Source organism: Sorex araneus, chromosome 1 (assembly GCF_027595985.1).
Source record: "Sorex araneus isolate mSorAra2 chromosome 1, mSorAra2.pri, whole genome shotgun sequence".
In the NCBI taxonomy this organism is placed as follows: Eukaryota; Metazoa; Chordata; class Mammalia; order Eulipotyphla; family Soricidae; genus Sorex; species Sorex araneus.
The window spans coordinates 426132080-426146827 of NC_073302.1; the positions used below are offsets into that span (position 1 = coordinate 426132080).

General features: G+C 35.3%; 1 protein-coding gene across 6 annotated transcripts in view; it reads right to left on the reverse strand.

The window, feature by feature from the left end:
• Positions 1-14748, reverse strand: part of ZNF800 (zinc finger protein 800) — a 201745-nt gene that overhangs the window by 32423 nt on the left and 154574 nt on the right. For 4 of the 6 annotated variants that reach the window (XM_055124660.1, XM_055124659.1, XM_055124652.1 and 1 more), the window contains exon 5: positions 10411-12103. In XM_055124660.1, the coding sequence (XP_054980635.1) occupies positions 10411-12103 (1693 nt within the window). Of the gene's footprint in view, positions 1-7461; positions 9203-10410; positions 12104-14748 lie in introns of those variants that run through there. The other 2 variants (XR_008628423.1, XM_055124662.1) reach the window with 2 other exon arrangements.

Below are 14748 nucleotides of genomic sequence, written 5' to 3' on the forward strand. Positions count from 1 at the left end.
GTTTAGAAATAGGCAATGTGATAATTGGGTAAATAAAATAATAACGAACTGATTCTAACTCCTAAGATTACAGACATGACAGAAAAGTAATCAATAATTGTACACTTTGTTCAGATATGGGAGTGAAATGTGCAATGAAATGTGAACCGTATTTCATAAAATTCAACTGGCATAAACAAAGGCAAATCTTACAAAGAATTATGCAAAAGTCACTGAAAATATGCATTATTTTTCAGAATGTACACAGCACATCCATGAGTTTAATTATGTTAATATTACTTAGTAGTGATGGCAAGAAGCCAGAAGGTTCACACAAAAAAGGGCAGGTAACAGAAGTCATTAGTAACAGAAATGCAGAGGAACTCACAGGAAGAGTAGTGCTACAGATTAGAAGACAAAGTATTAACGAGAAGTAAAAGCAAAGCCATATTGTGGACAAATGATAAGCCAGCAGGTGACTAATATAACCATTCCAAACTTCCTTTAACATTCTCTCATATATGAGTAATACTGTAAGCCAAAGGTTGATAAAAACATAATGCTAGTTTGCAAACTTGAGTATGTTCATGAACTCATAGCCTAAAGTTTACATTAGAAAAATAAAGTCTAAAACCTCAAAATTATACATTGCTGTAGAGAAAGAGCAGAGGGTAAGGCACTTGACCTGCATGTGGCTAGTTTCTATTTGCTCCTGGCACTGTATACCATCCCTGAACACTGCCAGGAGTGATCCCTGAATACAGAGCCAGAAGTCCCTGAGAAGAGCTGTTTGTGGTCCCAAAACCAAAAATGAAATAAAAACTATACATTGTTCCATAAGATAGTCTTGAAGAAGCAAAATTATATCAAAAGTTCAACAAATTCTTGAACAATTAGCAAATGAGACTGGCCAAAATGGCAGAAGATTAAAGACATAAAATAACATTCTAACTTAATAAACTTCTGCACTTCTTGGCTTTATCACAGATGCTACATCTGACTTTTCATTTAACGGCTGAAATAATGCCAACAATAATACAACAACAACAGACATCAAAAGGTAAAGCAAGATAATCAGAAACTACCAGAAAGTATTTCAGTAGCCATTGACAGCAATTTTAGTGATTACAACAATAACACATATTGGAGTTCTCACACATATTAACTGTGACAGGCATCATGCTAAATAATATTAGATAAGTATCATTAAAAGTCTTTAAATTCTACAACCTATCTATAAGGTAGTTTCTAATATTAATCATTTCAGACAAGAAAACTGAAGCTTAGAAAGATTAAGTAACTTGTCCAAACTGTATGATCAGTAAATGAAGGACTCAGAACTTGAACTGGTTTATGATTCTTAAAAATTCACGCCTTAATCGTGTCTGATTCTGTTTCCCAAAAACAATAAAATGATGGATATTCAACAGTGTCTGGCATTCGGTGAATGAATGAGAGTTTAAAGACGTTTTTGCAGAGTATGCCCAAATGTGAAAAACACAAGTAGGAAAGCGTAAGATGCAATACTTTTAAATCAACAAGTCAAAGAGTAGCATAATCATAGGTGTCTGGAAAGTAACACCAACACAATGGTCTAATATGCTGGTACAGGAAGAGTAATAGCTCTTCTGGAGTGAAAACTTCAGGTTATCTGTGGATCTTCAAAGCCAAAGATGGAAAAACAACAGGCTTTTGGGAACTGCTGATGCTAACTAGAAAACTCTTCCCTACATTTTCTCAGTATGGAATGGACAGTTTATATTAAACATAATAATCTAGCCTATAGGTTACTGAGTTCTGTCACTTTCAAAATGAAAAAAATCATGGAATGAGAAAATAATCATATTACAGGACTCTACAGATCCCTTTTAAAATATTCCCATCAAAAAATTCCTTTTATTAGGTCATGGCAACGCTTTATGCCACTGGCTCTGCAACTGGGATCACCAATAACAGGATCAGTGGAAGGCACCTGTTCCACCAGCAAGCTCATCTGGTAAGAACAATCCACACAGAGGCCTGGGATGGGAGATTCACCCATCAAGGAATATCCCAACAGTCGATTTTACTTATAGTAGTATGAACTCAAGGTACACGGAAAGATCACTGTATCACTGTTATCCCGTTGCTCATCAATTTACTCAAGCAGGCACCAGTAATGTCTCTATTCCTCCCACCCCTGAAATTTTAGCAGCCTCTCCTTCTCGTCTTTCCCAACAATTGGAGGCTCTTTCAGAGTCAGGGGAATGAGACTTATCGTTACTGTTTTTGGCATTTTGAATACGCCATGGGTAGCTTGCCAGGCTCTGCCCATGCGGGCAGGATCCTCTCGGTAGCTTGCCGGGCTCACCAAAAGGTATGTGTGTGCATATATATATATATATATATATATATATATATATATATATATATATGTGTGTGTGTATATATATAGGGAAAGATAAAGTAGCTAAAAGAGAAGGTAGGTAGCTGAAGTCATAAGGGAGTTATAATCATATTAAGAAGATAAGCCATTCAATTTAAAATTTTTTGAAAGTGGGCCAGAGAGATAGTCCAGGACGTAAAGAGTACAGAGCTAGAAGTAAGCCCTGCCTTGAGCACCATGTGATTGGGCCCAAAACTCTAAAAATTAAAACAAAGTAAAAGCAGAGCCTGACATATACTAATGGCAGAGAGATGCAATACTGATGCAATAAGATACAATAAGATGCTTCTTAGAGAGCAAAACCCAGTGAATACAGCTACTTTGATTTGTTCATTTTTACTACACCTTGTTGCAATCTGTATAATAGGCCAGGCTGTACAGACATCTATACTTCCATAAGACCTCATCATGTATCTCTCTCATATTCACTTTCACTGCCCATAGAGTCTTTCCTTTCTAGAGATTAAACAAAGGTCTGTGCATGCCTCACACTCATACACAATATTTGCATATATGTGCGCACATGTTATAACACACGTGCAATTAAGATGACATAGTAAGCTGGGTGATAGCTGGTAATCCAAGCATTGTGAGTCTTACTTCCATCAGGCACCGTCATTTGAACAAACTATACTATTACAAAACCTTGTTTTAGAAAGGGTCTTCAAAAAACTTTCTTAAATCACAAAATTTTACATCTCATTATACATTAAGCAAGTTGAGATTACTAAGAGATCCAAGACACGTACTGTAAACAAAACAAACTCAAAGTGTCTAATTCTTGTGCATATGTAAATCTGTGTGTACTAACTTTTTGGCAATTAAGTACTTTGCTCTTCTCTAATCACAAGAAACAATAATTGAGTAATCACAATGACCAGGAAGAAACAAAATGATGGAGATTTTCTGGGAAAATTTCATTTGCAAATATGAATATTAAGAAAGTTATTCAGAGAGTCAGGGAGACAGCTGAAGTGGCAAAGCACAGGCATGTGCAAGTCCCTGAGCTCAATCACTAGCATTACAAGCTCTAACAAGTGTGACCCTGCTAGCCCCGTGCACCGAACCATCAGATCTACACAGGACCAAACGTTATTCAAAAATTTTACTATTACCTATCTTATGACAGTAATATTAACCTATCTTGTAAGAGCCTGTCCAAAGGAAAGGAGAATGAAACTCAGAAAGTCTCAAGCGTCTACAAATGCCCAGTGTAGTGCAAGGCTACAAATACCCAAAGTACCAAGGAACTCAATGAGTATCTAATGAACAAAAGGTGTGAAAATGTAGATGCTTGTGTGAAATGCCCTAATGCTTCATCCCTAACAAGCTGTAAGCTAACATGTGGGTCAAAAATTGAAGGAAATACTATCAAAAGCCTTTTCATTGAAGTTTTCATCACATATACAATCATCTGTGGCACTGATTTCTAATGATTTGGTTTTGTCTTCTCAGAAGAAACATATGCCTTTCCTTCTCATTCAAAATTAAAACCACCATTCACAGCTGGTAGTTACTTTGCGGTTCAGGTCTACCAAAGCACCAAACTGTCCATGAAAAGTCCCTGCTTTCTCAAAATGTACTTTTGCATGTATTAGAAAGCCACAGTTCTATTTTAAAAGTCAATTATTTTCAGGTGAATCCACTGACAATAAGGATTTAAAACCAATATTCAAAATCTGACTTGTAATAGTATTCTGTGTGCTCATGGTCACCTAAGCGTAAGAATTTCTCCTCTACACCTAATATTATTATTTACCTCTAGATGTATTAAAAATTCTACCATATTGCTGATACTTAGACAACCACATAGGCTGAAAGTTGTTCTTGCATAAGTGATCAAGGTTGGTTTTATTAATCCAAGTGCCTACTTTTATTTTGGCTTGGCTATTTTTTCAAGCACATTATCCTAATAAACATGATGATGAGTTTTTTAAAACTGGAATATATTCCACATAATAAATACAAGTAATTGAATATCTGAACCACAAAGAAAGTAACTACACAGCCCACTTGATCTTAAGTTCACAATATGAGGGTTGATCCAAACCATTACACTAAATCCCAAAACACTAACATTTCTAAACATCATCATCTTGTTAAAAAAAAAAAAAAACAAAATCAAGAACAGTCCAAAGAGTGAGAAAATCCTCTTAGCAGGTAATTTAATGGCACTTAGGTCTTCATAGAAATTTGGAGTGCTGCCACTAATGACTGCTCTTGGCAAACCTCCTGACAAGTGCCATCTCTTATCTCTCATAACACATTCACCAAAGAAATTCCTGCCTCACCCAAATTGTACTCTCCTGTAGAACCTCCTCTTTACATATAGCTGAGTTTTCCTTTCAGTAGTACTGCAGATCTACAACTTTATAAAAATATTTTAGTTGGTCAATTAATATTTATCTAACACCAATATCTTATAGTAATCAAAAATGAAACAGGTGCATGATAGGATCAGAATCTTGTGACAGATTATTTGGGGGAGTAATCATAAAAAATAAAATTTAATTTACATGGAGTGTGGTAAAAGTTACCTAATACTTTCAAGACAACTGCAAACAATAGTAATTGATTAGGAGATTATCTGGTGGCAAATAACATATCTAATCATTTCATTGAAAAGCAGTTAAAAAGTGACATGCAACAATACATTTCTAATGCACAAATTTCCATCTAAACTTAATTTGGAAAGGTAATTTTAAAGTTTCACAATTGAATAGGCTAATAAAATCACAAATTAATCACATCTAATACTATAGCATGCCAGACATTGTTCTAAGCGTTTTACATGTATTTTCATTTTATTCTCAGAACAGTCTTATGAGGTAGCATATATTATTACCATTTTATAGGTAATTAAATGCACATGTATTTAAGTAACTCATACCAAAAATAACTTGTAGATCCAAAAATTACCAATTAATCTAGTTTCAAATTTATCATATTAAGTGGCTAATAATGTAGTAAATATACTTTGCAAACAAAATATGCAACAATAAATTTGCACTGATTAAGGGCATGAGCTTTGTAGTAAATTCTAACATCTTTAATTCTCTAATTTCCTAGCTATAAATTTGAGTAAATCATGGCATGTTAAGCTTCAATTTCTATTCTATAAAATGAAATAATGAAACCACAGTTCTAAACTTCATAGCATTGTTGGTTGATAAGGGACATAAATGCTGTTTATGTAATCCCACTTGGCATATAGCAAGCACTCCATGAATTTTGCTGATCCTTATTCCTTTTCAATCCCAGTTTCCTTTAGTTCTTAGATAAGAGGGAAAGAATAGCATAGTGCACAGAATAATTTAATCTAATGGCACTGCTGACAAGATGTTACACATATCTTAAGAGTAAGCCTTCATATCAACTTTGACAACCATGGTGAAATAGTAATCTTGGTCATTTATAGATTCCACTAGAAAAGTTAACTTCAAAAACCTCTAGGAATTTGGAATACTTCAAGAGACCTCTGCAGGAAAGCTGAAAACTGGAAGCCTATATCCAAAAAAAAATTTTAATAAGTTTATCTTTTTCAGTAATCAGCTATTTAAAGTGATCTTTTGCAACTTCACAATAGAAACTGGTATCCACCTCCAATTTTTTGCCCTAATACTGATAGGAAAACTATACTTTTTACACCTGCAGGCTCAAGTAGTTAGCAAAACCACTAACCTCCCTGCTACTACATTCATAAGCTCATTTAAAATGAATAAAACAAGTCTATTGACCATAAAGCAACATAACCAGACATACTTCTAAAACAGTGAAACAAAAAAACTTAGCACATATACATTTAATATACATCACATACACATGAACTAAGTATTTTATACATACAGTGCTAAGTGAAAATTATGGATGAGAAACATTCTTCTAAGGTTTTCTTCTTGAAATAAGGAGTGAACAGGAAAGAGGAAAGACAAAACACCCTCCCCTAAAGTTTGTTGTATGTAAGATATATCTGCATGTGCTAATGAACTAGAGTGTTAATGATACCTCATCTAGCCTGCACAAGTACTACCCACATTTATGAAGCATAAGCCACATATATGTAATTGTTATTCCTCTTCTTTACCACACCTTTGGAGGCGAAGTTATCTTCTGAAAGGAAATTGAACTAAATTCCACAGAAAAGCATGTGCGGTAAATATAAAGTTTTAATCAAAAGTAAAACTTAATATAAACCAGTTTCTTGTATCTGCCTATTTCTCCCTGTAACATGACAGAAAGTGCTGTAAATTGGAATACAGCATGTAGGGCGCTTGCCTTGCACACAGCCAACCCAGGTTTGATCCCGCATCCCATTTGGTCCCGCAAGGACCTTCAGAAGTGATCCCTGAGTGCAGAGCCAGGAGTAACCCCTGAGCACCTCCAGGTGCCAAAAAAACAAGTAACAAACAAAAATGCCCAACAAAGTGCTACACGTATGTAACTTACATGCAGAAGCACATATTAGGTCCTTTTTTCAGAAACCTCACTTCAGAGTCTCTGAGATGACAACTCAAAAGTCAAAAAAGAATGAAGTACAAAAAGAATAGAGAGAAAATCTTTTAATTACTTTTGTTCTTCCTTTCTAAAATAGTCCTAGGTTGGTCCATAATGCCTATGTCTACCATGATTACTGAATATGGCTATTGTCTCTAACTGCTCAAATGCTTTCAATTTAGACAAGTAACTGTCATAGTGCCATTCTTTTCTCTATGAACCAGAAAAAGAATCTTGACAGTTCTTGAAGCCTTATGTTGTCCTAAATTTTTGTTCTGTGACCTTCAGTTATTACATCTACATACTAATGAATGGTCCTGTGTAAACAGATGAGAAGTAAGGGATTTCAGCAACTGGGACTTCCCCTCCACCAACACCAGGCTATTTCTCTTTCTTTTCTACAGTGCTTAACAAGTACACAGAAAAGGCTAACATTATAGATAAAAAGCTGCACAAAGAATTAACCCAAGTTTTTTAGGAGTCCACTGGTTATAAGTACTTAAGTTTGGAAAACAGCTTCGAAATATGTCGTGTGTAGGAATGCATAAAAGATAACACCTTGCAAAAGTCAAACATATAGGTTTAATAATATGCAACTAATGAAGATGGTTTATAAATGGATACCACCTACACATTTAGTTCCCTAAATATATTATTCTATTAATAATTAAAGTTAGACCTATAAGTACAAGTTTCCATATGTGGAAAAGTATATAAGCTTTTAAATTAAAGAAATTATCACTCTAATTCTTAAAAATACAACTATCAAGATATAATTCAAGTGCAGCTGCTCATAGTCACTGAATCTGGTAATAAAACATTTAAGTTTCAACCAATGCACCTTTGTTGAAGCACATTTAGCTGAAATAACTTCGAGTCTGGTTTATTTCCATCACACAGAGTACATTTTTTTCAACAAGAGCATGTACATTCAATATAGAACATTTCCAGCAACAGTTACAGTCTTTCTAGTTTCCTTTCACAGTATATTTTAGTGCAAAGCACTGGGAAGGGTAAATGTTTTTCTAGCTATAGAAGCACTGTATTATGACCTTGTGGATCTTCAACATTTAAAAAATTTCATACAAAAGTTTATCGATGAATGGGGTCTCTCTTTAGTACAAGTGTTAACCTATATAAAAACATGGTATGTTCTCTGCTGTACCTTTTAAAATAATAATTTGACAAAAATTACTACAAAAAAAATTCCCTAAAAAGTACAAAATACTGATACACAAAAACTTGCCCAAAATTTCATAAAGATATGTGTCCTTCTGTTTTTCCTAAAATCTTGATTATAAAATTGAACAAGAATTCATTATTTTCCAATAAGAATCAAATATTATCTAAAGTGGTAATTTAAAATTGTTCTTGGGAGAAAAGAAAAATCAGGGTTTATGACCCAATCCTTTTTTTTTAAACAAGAAATAAACTTGAATCATTAAGAAGTGGTTATGCATGGATTGTCAACATCCATAAAATGAGTAAGACACTTACTACCTTCATATTAACATCTGTAAATGTGTGATCTTTAAAAAAGAGATAAACTGAAAAATTAAGCTGCGTCTATCATTAAAGTGCATTGTATAAAATTTAAAGAAAAATAAGGGAATGTTTAATTTTGTTCAAAACTTCAGATGTTTACAAATGAAAAATGTAATGATCCATGGATGAAAATGAACTGGAACTTTCCTGTAGTATATATTTTAGAATGAAACTTTTAAACATTTAAGTGCTGCAGAATAAAAATAAACATGTAAAAATAATTTCGAATAGTCAGTAGGCTAAATATTTATGACATGTTGTCTACTAGTTTGTCTTTTGGTCCTACCATACACTAAGAAAATCATCTATCTGTACAATCTGAAAGAAAAAATACCAAATAAAGTAGAACTAAAATGTAAAGGATATAAAGACTTGTCAATTAAAAGTCACCAGAGGTGACATTTTCTTCAGGTTGTTGATCACTTTAATCAACAAACTGTTTAAAAAACAAAATTTGGAACATTTTTATAAAAACTGTAGACTAAAATGCACAAGGTCAGGGATGGTTAGCTGATGGACTGTGATGACAATATGTAATGTCACAGCTACTTGAAAGTGCTGAAAAGGCAGCGCCTTAGAAACAAGTGGTTAGGTGGTTATTATTTTAGTCAGAAAACAGCAGTTACAGTCGAATATTTATGAAAATGGTTTTCTTTTTTCTCATAGTACCATTTGAAGACGTTTAGTGGTTCTAACACCAATTTAAAGTCTTTCCACAAAAATGAACTCCAAACCTTTTCGTACATCACTTGAAGTTATCTGAGGAGAAATGGGAATAAATGAACACTTTGAGTTTACCAATAAAACCTTGTTTTTTCAATTATACAACAGTAAATGACTTCTAATGGATGGAATGACTTCAAAAGGATGTCTTCCTCTCAAGTTTTCCAAATAAAAACTGTGTGATAACCAACAATTTAACCTACTCAGCACTTCAAACTAGGTATACTGCTTGAGAACCTGAATTAAAAACTAATTTAATACTCATTAGCTGCCTTAAATGCCTTACTACAAAGGGACATGGGTACTCAAAGTAAAATGTAAAAATATATAGACTTGCAAAAACATCTTGGTAGTTTACTTATTTTAGACTGTATTTTGTTAAACCTACATTTTTTCAGAATCCCTCTTAAAAAGTAACATTTCTTTTCCAATAGGGATTTTCCTTTTCTTGCAATATACAACCACAAAAAAACAGAAGGAAAAAAACCCTACTAATAACTATATTAAAGTTATGATCATCAAAAAAGTTTGTTAAACCTGAAAGGTAAAAAATGACTTGGGACCTAGGCTCATCCTTTCTTCACACACTGAAACTAAAACACACTATCCTGACATTTTCCAGGAGAAGGAAGAAAAATCCAAACTTTCTGTTATTACTTTGTCTGGAGGTACTATGTGAAACATAAATAACTAATTATGCTAAGTTCAACTTAGGAATTTTTTTTTCTGAGTGCAGCACTTTATTTGGCTGTCACAAATTAATTTTTACAATAATTACAGCGCCTCAAAATATTCTTTTCCTTATAATTATCACCTTCACAAATTCATTCTAATATATTTAACTTTTCTATAATGCACTAATTAGTAGACTAAGCCACTGAATCAGATTAAGCCTGTGCAAAGTTAGTTTAAACAGAAGACTTCTATTGTAAACATTAACCAATATAAATGCATTTTCTTTACATTAAAAGGAAAGCACTGACCCTGTGCCATCTATTTCTAACTATATGCACTGTCCTGTGGAAGAGAAGCTCTGACGGTTAACTTTTGTTCCCAAACCACTGGAACAAAAGGTCACTGCAGAGGTAAATGCAATATGCACATTACACTTGCAGTTCCCATTACCATATGTGGAAGCAAATATGTGTTAAAATGGAACCAGTTATAAATTATGGTCAAAAAACTGTTTTAGTTTGATGGGGGGAAGGGGTTGGGGGAAGCAAAACTCTGTAACTGTTCCTCACCAGACAAGAGCCTTAGATCTTGTACTTCGGCCTTTGGTTTTGTTTCCTTCAGGTGAGTTAGAAGCATTTGCCTTATGTGTTTTCTTATGGTGTTCAAGATAAGTCTTTTTGGCAAATGCCTTTCCACATTTATTGCATCTGTGAAGAGAAAAGTTTTTTGTGACTTTTACTTCAATACCAACGTCAGCTACTTCATACTTTTTACTAGGAGAGTTAGAAGTGCCATCATGTTTCGAATCACTATGTTTTGCTTCGTCCCTCGAAGGGCCTCTTTTTGCCACTTTATTTAGAACAAAATCAATGGGCTTTTTTATAGCTCGGATCTCTAAACTGGCTGTTATTTTCCCAAGATAGCGGGATGACTTTTTATGAACCACAGTTATATGTCGTATCACATCTCGTTTCCGACGAGTTTCATAAGTGCAAAGAGGACACTTGTAGAATTTAACATAAATGTTATTCCCATCTGTGTGCAACTCAATGTGTTTAGTCAAGTTCTGTTTGGAAGTAAACTGACGTTTACAAAGTTTACAGTAAAGTTGCTTAAAGTCAAAGCCAGCTGAAAGTTTTGGTTTCCTGGTTTTTTGCTGGCCACCTGCAGCAGACGGACTAGTTGATTTAGGGCTTTCAGCATCTTGTTTAACTTTATTTTTCTGTGCTGCCGGTGTGTTCTTTTTTTCATTTGAATGATTTGTTCCCTTTAATTCATTCTGTGGAGAATGGGTAATGGAAGGGGGTGAAGATTCTACAGAATCTGCTGGTTCAACTTTAACTTTTATTTCTGAACTGCTGGCAGTATTATTAGGGCCTTTCTCTCTTTTAGAGTTTGTTCCAGAAAGAGTTATCTTGTGGACAATTTGCATATGTCTTTTAAGCATTATTTGCGAACTATATTTCCTCTTGCAAAGGAGGCATTTGCATGCAGTTAAGTTGTATTCAGCCTTTGAAGACGACTTTTGTTTTCGAGTCTTAAAAGATTTTTTAGGAGAAACAGAATCCAGGAACAAAGGTTGCCCAGGCTTTGTTGCTATATCAGGAGTAATTGAATCTCTCCTTAGTCCTCTATGAACTTCATCAAAATGCCTCCTTACATTCGCTTTTGTAGCAAATGATTTACAACATACTGGACAACTCCGACTTAATGGAATTAGAACATTCTTATTGCGTCCCTTAGATTTATTTGGATTCTTTCGTGTTTCAATATACTTTTTCAGTTCTTCCATCTTTTTCTTGTGTACTTTCCGAATGTGACGACGAACACCTCGTCTGGAATTGAATTCTTTTCTACAAAGACAGCATATCAACTGGTGACCAAAATCAGAATTGTCAGAAGTATCCAAGTCAGCCTGTGATTCCTGAGGTTGCTCATCAGGTGCAGGTGCAACTTCATCTGCAACAATCTCAGCAGGAGGGGGCTCTACAGTCTCCACCTCTGTATCTGGGACTGATGCTGTTTTAGACTGTTCAGTGCTAGCAGTTTCCTGTATTTGAACTTCAACTTGTTCAGGAGGACTACTTGACTCTGTAACTTCAGTAGGATTATCAGTCCTTGAAATATACTGAAATACAGCATTCTGGTTAGTTTCTATAGGTTCTAGCCTAATAATATATTCTCGTTTGTCCACACTCGGATATATGGCTTCCAGGAGATCACTTATGGCTTGACTTTGTTTATCATTTACATCAGGAAGGTCTGTTAGAGGGGAAAAAAAACACATTTAAACATCATTAGCCTGCTCTGGCTCTGTTATTTTAAAATGGATTATGAACTCTAAAGATTTATTTTATTATTGGTTTACAGTTATTTTTATAAGAATACCATCTACTGCTCTGTATTTTATAAAGATAGAAACTTGCATTACACTAAAACTGGTTTTAACTAAAAATCTTTTAGCTCATGGTATACAAATGTAAAGGAACAGATGCAATCAGCATAACTGCATTCATTTCTAAGTACCTTTAATATAAAATACATAAGAAAATAGTGTCCTAACAATATTTTCAGTCTAAAGATTTTAGGCTAGGAAAAAAAATCCAAGACAGAAAAAAACATCATAGGACTGGAGCAACAGTACATAGTACAAGAGGGTAGGTGTTTGTCTTGCACACAGCCAACCTAGTTGGGTCCCCATATGGTCCCCCAAGCCTGTCAGGAGTGATTCCTGAGTACAAAGCCAGAAGTCAGTCCTGAGCACAGCCTGGTAGGGCCCCAAAACAAACAACAAACAAATAAAATGAAAAGAATGTTACTAATATAAAAAAAAATTTTACAATAAAACATAGCATTCCTATCTTCTTAATCTGTAACAATCAAGTCTAATTGCAGGGGGACATCTAAAAACATGAATACATAAAAATATTTATCAAAGTCAGTCCTATCACATACATACTTAAAATGAAACAATTATAGACTTTTTCTCAAAACTGATGTAATTTTAACTGTACAATTATAACTTCTATAGGCAACCAAACATTTCAATTGTAACAACTAACACTGGTTATGTGTACACATACAACTCTAAAATCTAGCTACAAGGCCAGAGAGAGAGTACAGGTGGGCTAAGATGCTTGCCTCACATGCTGCCAGCCTCAGTTCCTATCTCAAGCACGGCATAGTGATCCCTGAGCACAGAGCCAGGAATAAGACCTGAGCAGAGCCCAAATTCAACCCCGAAAGGTACTCCTGCCATAAAAGAAGTTACCAATCCCTCTCACCCCAGAGTAGTGTCAGGAGTCACTACTGAGGAGAGTCAGGAACGTATCCTGAGCTTGATCAAATATAGCCCAAACCCCTCCCTTAAGTAAATAAAAGATGTCTTAATATACTCTAGCTACAAGACAGCATCAATCTTGTATCTATACAGAAACCAAGAAATTATTCAGTTCTAATCTACTCATCTTCCTTATGAATTAAATAAATAGGAATACGGATTACACCTTTAAAGAAGTTATTTCCAGAATAAGTATACACAGTGATCAACAAATCATTTATCTAACTCCCCCACAAATCAAGTTCACAACAAAAGTAATTATCATAAAATTAGCTAATTTCTACTATTACTCTAATTAAAAGATTAGATTTGAAACTAACCTCTACAGATGACCCTTTTCATCACATTACAGTGATTAAAAGTCCAGTAAGATCTAATAGTAACAGGAAAACTTTCAGGAAAAGTTTCCAATGGCAGTCCACATTTCATTCCTATCTCAAAAATTGTTTGAAAAACTCACAATATACGTAAATCCAGTTATCAAACTGATAAAATTCTATACTTTCGATGTCTACAAAGAGCTTAATCCCTGAATCAGAAACAATGAAGGCAACCTATTATTTTTTAAATTTTAAAAGGAACTTGGGGGGCTGGAGCAACAGCACAGCGGGTAGGGTGTTTGCCTTGCACACGGTCGACCCGGGTTTGATTCCCAGCATCCCATATGGTCCCCCAAGCACCCCCAGGGGTAATTCCTGAGTGCAGAGCCAGGAGTAACCCCTGTGCACCGCTGGATGTGACCCAAAAAGCAAAAAACTTAAAATAAAAAGGAACTTGGTAAATTTTTTAAAAGCAGGTAAAGAACACATGAATACCTGAATCAACTATATTATGAGCAACTTTGTAAATCATGGTGTTTAAATTTTTTTTAAAAAAAAAGAACATTTTACTAATTTGATCATAAAGAGAGACTCTTGCCCACTCGCCTGGCTGTCTTCCCCCGGGGCCCCTTGGAAGGGGTGGGCTCCATCTTCCCTCCCCGCCCCAGGTACTCCAGCGGCAAAAAACCTCTGGAGCCAAGCCACAGCCATGCTCAAGGCCCCTCTCCACACGTTTGGATGAGCCTCACGCATGAAGGTACCAGCAAAGGAACCCAGGTATGTGGGACCCAGGGTTGAGACCTCCAAGCCTGCTTGGATCGGGACTGGGCCTCTTCCGCCCAGATTTCCCATTTTCCAGTTGCTAGGCGGTGACACCCAGGGATTGTCCCTGGCACCGTGTAATCCCACCAACGGTCAACATCCAGAGACTTAAAAACAAGCTCCCAGAAGCAACACCTTATAGCCTAGTTCTCCCTCTGGGAGAACCTGGCTAACTATGGAGAGCTTCCTGCCCACATGGGAGAGCCTTGCAAACTTCCCATGGTGTTTCATATGCCAAAAACAGTAACAATGCAGAGTCTCATTCCTCTAAGCCTGAAAGAGCCTCCAACATGGCATCCTTGGGAAGGACGAGTAAAGAGAGGCTTCTAAAATCTCAGGGCTAGGACGATTGGAGACGTTAGTGAGACTGCTTGAGAAAAATCAACGATCAACGGGATGATGATGATGATCATGAAGAGACAATG